Here is a 10602-nt window from a genome sequence, read left to right on the forward strand (position 1 = left end):
TGACCTGAAAGGGAGAAGAACCTGAGGGGCTTCCACTGCCCAGAGCCATGAGGTAATGAGAGACCACAGCATCCACCACAAACTCAGTCACAGGATCGTTGCATAGGTCAAAGTCAGAAGCACGTTTCAAAGTTTAGATGTGTTTTTACACTATAGGAAGGAGGCAAATGCTGCAGTTCAGCTGGTGGGTGCGAGGAAGTTGTGGGAGATCAAAATGAGGAGGTCAAGCCTGAGGATGAAATTCTGAGTGCACATTGAGCATAAAAGTTTATTATTCTTTGTGCATTAACTGCAGCTCACCCTGCCATATAAGTGTTTGTTTCAGTGCTTGTATGCACTTTGGGTAATGCTCTCTTATTTCCTGGTCATCTAGGGGCACTTTTACAAGTGCTACAGAGTGGAGCAGGGAGGCACTTTAATTGGAGTGGCTCCAAGTACGGCTGTATATTTAGCACTGCTACATCTCTTACATCCGCATCCCTGCACTTAGAAATGGCAGTGGGGTGCTTGAACTAAAACACATTCAACAAGCTTGAGTTCAAGTGTTGCCACCGCCATTTTTGAGCATGGAGTCACTGATGCAGGAGACCCAGGAGTCTGCTGGAGCGCGGTAACTGTCATGCTCCAGCAGACTAGATGAATCACGTCTGCAGACTCTGCACTTGTGTAGAGGTGCCCAAAGTGTCCATTTTTGGTGCCTGTAGGGCATTCTGTCACCTATGTACCTAGGGGATTTGTAGTGGTGGGCACACAGACTTGCCCACATGGAAACATAGGCAGTCATGGGGACTTGGCATGTGAGCCAAGAGCCATAGTTCTTACTTGCACTGATTATGGACTTGTAACACAGTCTAATGATTGAAATGGAGTCATTCAAAACCCAGGACAACCAGACTGTGTGAGGCACAGAAAAAGGCTGTATGTGTCCCCCTTTTCCCCCAAAACTCAGTGGCGAGGACACTCACTGGGCAAGCCAGAGATCTTGTGTTGTAGGCCTTATTCCCCTGTGGGGAAGGAACTAAACCCTCTCAGTCTGAGCCTTTATTTTCTACGGTGCTTCTTTAAAAGTGGAGTGTGCCTGTAGATGTGCAGGGATGCTCCTCCAACATGCTGTAAATAACTGGGTCTGCTGTGTGTGTTCCAGCAGCCCCTGTGTCTCATGGACTCAGTGCCCCTTGCTTCAAAATGGTGGTGGGGTGCTTTAATTAAAGCTCATCAAATGAGTTTTAGTTAAGCAGCACCACCATCATTCTGAAGTGAAGTATGCTGAATACACAAGACATGGCGCTGTAGCCACTTTAATTAGAGCATCTCCAATAGCCTCTCTAAATAAATCCTCACCCCCCAGCCCCAGAGCATGTGTAAAGATGCACTGAGTTACTAACATTAGTTGGAGAAAAGGCATGAAGGGCATCACAGGGAGAGGTCTCCCTAGAAGGAATCATCTGAGGGTGAAGGGAGAAGGGGGGCAGGGTAGAATCCAGGTCTTCTGGGAACTCAGATAAATTGTCCAGAAAGAAAAGAGGTCTTTTTTAAACAAATTTTGTTTCCAGTCTCTTCAACTGCATAGTTACTATGGGCACTGACAGACATGGTGTCAAAGAAAAACATAGAATAAAATAAAATAAAGTGCTTTACTAGAAAAGTGGGTCCAATAAAAGATATCAAATTCACCCAAGGAACCTTGTCTTACTAGAAAAGCAGCACATTAGTTTAACTCAGATGTGCAGCAACTGCATTGATCAGGTGCTTCCACAGATCTTTTTGTGGTTTTATCTAAAATTGATTCAATCAGCTATTAGATAAAACTATCAAAAAAGCCCAACTGAAGCACCTGATCTATACAGACACTGGGTGAGCCAGGGCCAGCTTAAGTCAATACCTCTGCTGGGCATGCGCTGGGCTCAGAGTGGGGGTGCGTGGAATTTAAAGTACAGCACCGTGTTGTGTTTTGTTTTTTTTGTCTTGAAGCAGCCACAGTCACCCTCCTTTTTCAGAATACAATTCCCTTGGGTCCGTAAGTGCCAAAAATGCCCTGTAGGTGACCGAGGAATGAGCCACTTAGATGACCAAGAAAAAACAGAATGTCACCCTTTATAACACCTTTAGCCCTTCAGAGAGGAGGCATGAGCAGATGGATGTATGCTGCATGTAGTCTGCAGACTACACACTGTCCATACCATACCTAGCATCGTATTCTTGTATTTTGGCCTAAGTCCTGGAAAAGAGCAGGAGGATAAATGTGGCCCTCAGACCTTCTAACCACTACAGATGAGCTGTGAGGTTGAGCTCCCAGAAGACCTAGCTTCCTAGTATTTGGCCCACAGAAGATGGTTAGAACTGATTCTTTCTCCCCCTCCATTTCCAAGGACAGTTGCTGACCACCACCCAGGAGGCTAAGCACTACCCAGTCCTTTCCCCAGCACTCCTTTTGAAACTGAATCCCTTCAACTTGCATATAACAGTCATCAGATAAAATGCAGTGGCGTAATTTCTGCCTCACTGCGAGCTAAGGTACAAGCTAAACTTGAGGGCTGGCTCTTTCAAAGTGGCATGGATCTCACCTAACCCTTCTTCTACTAGCTTCAACCATCCCCCCTGGCCCCACAAGCTTGCCCATCTCGACTGTCCAGGGGGCAAGCTTCAAAAGGAGGGCCACAGAGATTTTTGGATGATTCCCAAGCTGCGGTCCAGGGGTTAGAGCCTTACTTCTTAAAATCAAAGTGACGCAGATTAAAAGGACTGAACTCAGGTCTCCCCTCTCCAGATTGAGGGTCTAAAGTATTTAGTCCTTGGGGTTAAGATACTGAAGAGCTCTCCTCCTCCCTGAATTTCAACTTCACTACTTCTGGGCTTCAGTACGGCTACCATTTTATGACAATACGTATACGCTGGGTGCATGTCTGGAGCCATGTACCTGATTACTGTTTAGCTCACTGAACTTTCCCAATACCTTCTCATATGCTTATGCATCCAAACTACACAAGTTACAGTGGGTATTAACATCCTAGGTCAAAAATACCAAAAAAAAGGCTGGTTTCATAGCTGCCAAACTGCCATTTATGTGAGCCCAAAAGAGTGGGCTACATACACGCAACTCATTAGTTTGCTCCATTTATCATCTGCTTCCTCAGCTTTCCATCACGTCCAAGGAGCTCATTGTGTTCCATTCCCCATGAATCGTCTCATTTGTAAGCCACTCCTTGTGCCAGTGTACACTCACGCACCGCCTGCCCTGCAGTGTTTTTATTCCCCTTTGGGAAAGCCGTTTTCCTGTGAAAAAATGTCCACCCTGCAGCCACTTCACTTTTGCACCAGAAATCCCTCCACAGGACATTTTCTGAATGGTCCCAGCACTTGGTGGTTGTGTCCCTGTCGTGGCATGCAGCAGCCCATGCTTCTCTGCTCCTTTGTCTGCCCCATTCAGCTCAGGAACCTTCCACAGCTAGACCACCACTGGTAGTCATTTCCCATCATTGAGGGCTTGTCTATAATGTGGAAGGAGGGTGTCAGGGCCCTGCAAGGACCTCAGCACATCACTAATCTCTGCTGACCCAACCGAGTTCTCAGGAGACCTGAATTCTCAGCACGGAGGCTGCTCCACAACCTTCCCCAAGGCCTGCTGAAACCACGGGTTGGACAGCAGATGTGGAGAGATGAGCTTAAAGCTCTCTCATTGACCCATTCCCAGACAGGAGCAGATTTGTGGATGGGGTTCAGCAGGGTGAGACTGGGGTATGATCAGGCCTGTTGGGGCCAGAGCATATTGGTGGGATAGTACCAAGCCGCTCTCTTAGATACTGGTACACTTGGCTGCATAGTATTACAGACTTAATACTTAAATAAACAAAACTAATTAGCATGTTGCAGCAGACTAGATTAAATTATGCTAATTAGTAGGCATTGCAACAGGTGTTGGGCATGTGTATAGGTGCTCCTCCCCCCTGGGGGTGGATTTACTTCTCACCTTGACTGTCTGGAGGTACATGGGCATTACTCAATGCAGGCTCCTCCACACTATCGTAATCCGGCTGGAAATTCCCAGAGGCAGCTTCCTCTGCACAAAAGAAATACCACACTCAGCTTTCCTTCCCCAGTGCCCATTTCTCCAGGCGTCTAGTTCCCCAGCAAATACCTGCTGTCTTGGACATAGGGCTGTTTTCTCTGGCATTACAAGCAATCTCTCACAGTGATTCAGGTGGAAAGGGAAGAGTAATGAGTGTTGGTAAAACGGGATTTGGTCCTACTTCAGTTCTTCATGAATACCTAAGCATACAAGCGTGCCCAAGTACATCCCTTACTCCTGGGATAATGTATGTGACTAGGGTCAGGATCTGTGCTGGTGCTGACTAGCATTGGATACCTTCAAAGACTGTAGCATCAGCACCTGATCCAGCCTTGTCAGAGTGAAACCACACTCTACCAGTTCTGGGTTCAAGTCCTCTTGCAGATTAGTATGCAAGCTGGGCTCTGTGCTCATGGCAGGGAGGCAAGGAAGTAAGAGCTTGGCCACTGATCTAGGTTTGCTCAGTGATAGTTTTTTTATTGCTCAGCATCTTATTACTTTGTCTATTCCCTGCCCAAAACTCGCATGCAGGAAGTGTCTGGATCTGACCCCATATTCCCATCAGGACGCTTTCTGAACATCTTGTTAAATCTGACCCGTTCCACTGTCTCACATGAGTGCTAAAACAGGAGGAACGTACCCAGGAAATGCCCAGGAAACTGAATTTCCCCCTTGGATCTGGGCCTCAATCTCTGGGCTCTGCCTTCCCCCATTACCTTGTGCTGATCCAGGGTCATTTCCCTCCTCACTGTCCCCAGTGTAATACTGTAGCTTCATCACGGAGTCCTCCAAGTAGGAGACTGGAGATTGAGAGACAGTGTGTTATCCACATGAGCCCTGTTGAACTGACTGGTGGCTAGACACCTGGGGAGGAGGGAGCCCACACAACAGAGAAGTGACGGCAGTGGGAAAACTATTTAGACTGCCCCTGCCCCTATGCTCCTACGGATGACCTCTTACAGTATCCATGCAGGCTCTGTTCCTAGACTGCAGCATGGGCAGGGGGAGACAAATGCTGCCTAGAGTTGGGACAAGTGGAGTGTCTGCTGGGGAGGAAACTCATTTGCAGAGCTCCTGTAACATCCTGTTCTCACCCCAGGCCCAGTACCTGCAGCCTTCCAGGGCTCAGAGGGCTGCAAAGTGAGGGTATAGCTGTTATGGAGGTGCCCTTTAACATGTTTTACTTGCAAAAGCACATTTACAAATAGCAAGTGTTAAACTTGTGCAAAATAGTTATGGATATAAGTGTGATACATTGCGGGATACAAAACCCCCCACAAAGAATATACTGAACTTGTCAAAGCCACAAACATGTACAAACACCTTTAGACACCTGCTGTGTGTTGGCAATGGGGCAGACAGACCTGAGCGACCAAACATCTCCAGCTTCTGCCTCCTCAAGTTATAATCAATCTCCTCATACAAAGCATCAGGTAATGGTCCTGAGTATCTTCCGGAGCCTGAAAACAAAAGGCAGGGTTCACATAGGATCATGGCAAGAGGAAATGTTAAGAGGTCCTCCAGCCCTTCCCTTGGAGCTCAGCTGAGCCCTACAGCACAGTTCTGCTTTCTTGTCCAGTCTACAGAAAAAAAATATCCAGTGCGGCACTGCCCAAGCCTATTCAACAACTTCTCTCTGGAGACTGTTCCAGGACCGCTCCTCTGTCACAAAACATTTTTATATACGCAGCCTACACCTTCCCTTTCTGCTACTTTCATCTTAGTACTCCTGACACTTCCCCAGTTTCATCTATTGGAAACCTGTAAATATATTCACACATGCACATGCAGGCACAATAGTTACATTGACTCTGGTTTTCATGGGAAGTTATAACCTCCTGATTGAAGTAAGGTAGTAACTGCCACCCAGCACTTGGCCAAGTATAAGGTTTTTTTTTCCTTCTCCATATTTCCTTTTCCCCGCCTTGCTTTTTCTTTGCTTCTTTCTCTTTCATTGCAAACTGCTTCCCTCATATTTCCTTCCCTCATAAAGAACAGCTGGACCAAAACTATGTTCATATTTCCAAACTCTTTCATCTCCTTTGTTATCTTGCTTTGTCCTGACCACACTTGTGAGGCTGTCTCAGTTCAGCTTTGTCCCTATATTTATTTGTAGCCCTGTTCAATTCTACTGCAAGGTTACTGATGGAAGGCTTTATTTCACAGACAAGCTGGATCTCCCTGTGGCAGACTTTCAGCATCCTCCCCTCCTCAGCTATACCTCCCGTTACCCACAAGGCCTAGGTTGCATCACAGCTCTGCCAATACCCCTCCCCTCACTAATTATTTATATATATTTTTTCTATGCTCAGACCAATGAGTCTCACCTCTGTGCAGTGCCCTGGTGCTTCTCACCTTTCCCCCCCAGAATGATCAGGACGAGACAGAGAAGGGCCCCCAGGACAATGCAGACGACAATGGGCACCGTGTCTCTCCCTGCTGTTGGAGATGGGTGCCGAGGTGTTTCTGGAAACAAAAGAATATGCAATATGCAGAGACTATTCTGCGAGAAGGAGGTGGGCATAGGGGGAGGACATGGGCAAGCTTGAGAGAGTCCAGAGAAAAGACACCCGTATAGTCAGAGTCTTGCACAGCAAGCCATATGAGGAAAGGCTGAGGGACCTGGGATTCTTCAGCCTGAAAAAGCGAAATAAGCTCCCTTCAGTAGTGGTGCAATTGCCAACCCTGGAAATCTCAAGAGGAGACTGGACGGTCACCTTGCTGGGGTCACCTGACCCCGGTTGTCTTTCCTGCCTGGTGCAGGGGCTGGACCCGATGATCTTCTGAGATCCCTTCCAGCCTTACAATCTAGGACTCTGTAGTCTCTAATTGCACCACGCAAGGCATCAGGGTCAGTGCTGGAACACAGGCAGTTTGTCATGGGCGCAGTCATACCAGGAGCCACTAGACAGGAATGGCTCCTGCTCAGCACCCCTGCAGCTCCCACATCAGGTAACACTCATAGTGGACCCTCACTCCAGGGGGAGAAGCTCATTTTCTCAGGGTGAAAACAACATTGCCTTTGTGCCACCAAAATATATGTTTATGGAAGCAAAAAGGCCAAGCAGATAGATGTCCATACCCCTTTTTGAACCACCTATGCCCAGAATGTGTGGCTGAGACTGGTGTTATCAATTTGCATAGCTTTATTGTGGCCAATGTCCATTATTTTTATCATAGGATAAAGTATGTCAGCAATAAGAGAAAGATCAAGGAAAATGCGATGCCATTACTGAATGGGGGAGGGAACCTAGCAGCACATGATGCGGAAAAGGCCCTAGTACTCGGTTCCCTTTTTAAACTCATTCTTCACAGGCAAGATCAACTCCCAGACTACTGCACTTGGCAGCACAGTTTGGGAAGGAGGTCAGCAGCCAACAGTGGTGAAAGAACAAATTAAAGCAGTGATGGGCAATTACTTCAGCTGGAAGGCCACTTGATGAGTTTTAGGGAACGTTGCAGACGAGATGCACTTGAGAGTGCTGAGGGAGTTCGACAATGTAATTGCAGAGCCGCTGGCCATGCTCTTTGAAAACTCATGGTGACTGGGAGAGGTCCTGCACAATTGAAAAAGGTGAAAAAGTAGTGTGTATCTTTAAGAAAGGAAAGAAAGAGGATCTGGGGAACTATAGAGTAGACAACCCCACCTCAGTGCCTGGTAAAATCATGGAGCAGGTCCTCAAGGAATGCATTTCTGAGCACTTGGAGAAGACGAAGGTGATTAGGAACAATAAGTGTAGATTCACCAAGGGCAAGTCATGCCTGACCAACCGTAGTCCCTTCTCTGGTGAGATGATTGGCTCTATGAACGGGGGGACGGTACTGGATGTGGTATACGTTGACTTTAGCAAGGCTTTTGATACTGTTTCCCAGAACATTCTTGCAAGTAGGGCTAAGGAAGCATGGATTGGATGAATGGACTGTTAGGTGGATAGAAAACTGGCTGGATCATCAGGCTCAATGTAACGTTGGCAGCTGGTATCAAGTGGAGAAGCCCAAGGGTCGGTCCTGGGGTCAATCTTGCTCAATATCTTTATGAATGACCTGGAAGATGGGATGAAGTGTACTTGAAGAGATTCTGCACATGACAGCAAGCTCTGGGGAGTAGATATGCTGATAGATATGCAGTAGATATGCTGAAAGGTTTAGCAGGGACTTAGAGAGACTTTGAAAAATTGGAGGATTGGATGAAAATAAATCTCATGAGGTTCAATAAGGAAGAGTGCAAGATCCTGCCCTTAGGATGAAACAATCCCATGCACTGGTAAAGGCTGGGGACCTAATTGCTAAGCAGCAGCTCTGCAGAAAAGGCCCTGGGGGTTACAGAGGACAATCAGCTGAATAGGAGCCATCAGTGTGCTCTTTTTGCAAAGAAAGCTAGCTGCATCCTGGGCTGCGTTAATAGAAGCATTGCCATCAGATTGAGGGATGTGATATTTCCCTTCTAATTGGCACTGGTGAGGCCACACTTGGAGTACCGTGTGAGGTTTTGGGCCACCCACTACACAATGGATGTGCACAAATTGGCGAGAATCCGGCAGAGAGCGACAAAAACAGCTAGAGAGCAAGGGCACATGACTTCTGAATAGAGACTGAGGAAACTGGACTGACTTAGTCTGGAGAAGAGAAGACTGAGCAATAACAGCCTTGAACAACCTGTAGGGTTGTTCGAAACAGGGCGTAGCTAGATTGTGTTGGCAGATGACAGGACAAGGAGAAATTGTGTCATGTTACAGAAAGGGAAGTTTAGGCTTGGTATTATAAGATGCTTGCTCACAGGAGGCTAGCAAAGTACAGGAACAGGATACCCATAGACGTTGTGGGATCTCCATTCTTGGATGTTTTTAAGACCTGGCTGGGCAGAGCCTTGGCTGTGGTAAGCTAGTTGGGGATGGTCCTGCATGCAGGAGAGGGTTGGACTGGATAACCTTCTGAGGTCCCTCCCAACTCTAACTGTCTATGAGTCTATGATCTCTATACACAAGAAACAACACTCATCACACAGGATACAAGGCCCCTGACATGCCTGAGAATGGTAGATTTGTGTTTCACTCAATTAAGTCAGCTGTGAAAGGACATATCCCACCATAGCTGATCCACTTCAGATGGCCACATCTTTTTATACCCTCAGGCTGGAGGTTAGAGGTTATCCCCCGGAGAATTCAGTACCAGTGAAATGTAACCCAACTGGGATGAGGGCATTTTTTACCTGTTTTCTGTGGGGATGCAGTGGTCTCTGTCCCATCTGCAAAGAAAGAGAGAAGGAGAGTTGAAGTCTAGAGTAAGACAGAGATGACAGATTTGTTACCAGGAGAATATCACCTCCGAGAGTTAAAATGAAAATCTTGTATGCGGAGACCCAGTGAAGACGAGTGTGCAGTGGGGCAATGGGCTATCACTGCTTCATTAATGGATTTGATGCAAGCTGACAGGGAGCTGACGGCTAGGGTCCCCTTCTCAGCAGCCCTCTCAGGAACAATCAGGAAATAGTGTAGACATAGCCTGTGTGTTTGCACACCTCACCTGCACATCACATCTACACTCTGCCTCCTTCTGGGAAATGCGGATGGCAAACCTGTAAGGTCTGCTGCAGAGCTGAAGTCAGATATTTTCAGCTCATCTGTTCCAGAGGGTAGTGTCTTTAAAGCCACAAATCCAGGGCTATCCATCAAGAACAGAGTCTACTTCTAAGAAGACAGCAACAAATGTGCGAGTACCTCTGAGCTGATACAGACTGGAAGCAAAACTCAAGACCAAAAACCAAGTGTTGGAAACAGCCAAACACCAACTACACTCAAAGGTAGCAGGACCCCAGGATACTGTAAAGATCTTACTGCTGACAACTGGCACACACAGCCAGCCCATGCACAAACACACAGTGTGTAAAGAACAGGCTGGGTTACATGGAGACACTGGTGATCAAGAAGAGGCCCATTCCCTTTGCCACTGGGAGGGATGAATAACACAGCAGCACAATGGGGCACGTATATATGTATATGTGGGGACTGGTGCTACATGGGCTGATGCCTCGGAAAACTGGGCCCACAAAGGCATTTTCCCAGCCCAGCCATAAGACAGCTCCATCAAGGACATGGGGTCTGTTCTGTGGCCAGTCAGGAGGATCTAGCCAAGGAAAGACATTTCCCACCCCACCTCCAAACCTGCATCATGCATGTAAAAAACTGTCACTCACTGGTGCAGATCACAGCAGCATCTTCCTTATGCTGGCATCTACTGTTTCCCCAGGGCTCAGCAGGGCAGTCCCACAGAGACGACTCCGTTCCCTTGCAGTTCACCTTCTCCAGCCAGATGGGGCCAGTCCCCGCCCCGAAAGCAGCCTCACCCAGGGCAGACACAGCAGCTCCACAGCCCCCTTGCTTGCACACAACATTGGCATCTGCGAGGTCCCAGGAATCATCACACACCATTCCCCAGGAGCCGCGGTGCCAAACCTCCACTCTCCCCGAGCAACTGTCCTCTGTTCCCACAATGTGGAGCTTCTCTTTGTTTGAGAAAGGCAAAAAACTCATGTTACT

At 47.5% G+C, this 10602-nt stretch overlaps 1 protein-coding gene across 1 annotated transcript; it reads right to left on the bottom strand.

Moving 5' to 3' along the window:
• Nucleotides 1-6312: 6312 nt before the first annotated feature.
• Nucleotides 6313-10596, bottom strand: LOC132250070 (scavenger receptor cysteine-rich type 1 protein M130-like). The gene is made up of 3 exons (XM_059726233.1): nucleotides 10260-10596; nucleotides 9276-9311; nucleotides 6313-6532 (listed from the first exon to the last, which is right to left on the bottom strand). The coding sequence occupies exons 1-3, from the start codon at nucleotides 10594-10596 to the stop codon at nucleotides 6390-6392; spliced, it is 516 nt and encodes a 171-aa protein (XP_059582216.1). The 3' UTR covers nucleotides 6313-6389.
• Between the last annotated feature and the right edge of the window lie 6 nt (nucleotides 10597-10602).

Source organism: Alligator mississippiensis, chromosome 4, assembly GCF_030867095.1.
Source record: "Alligator mississippiensis isolate rAllMis1 chromosome 4, rAllMis1, whole genome shotgun sequence".
Classification (NCBI taxonomy): Eukaryota; Metazoa; Chordata; order Crocodylia; family Alligatoridae; genus Alligator; species Alligator mississippiensis.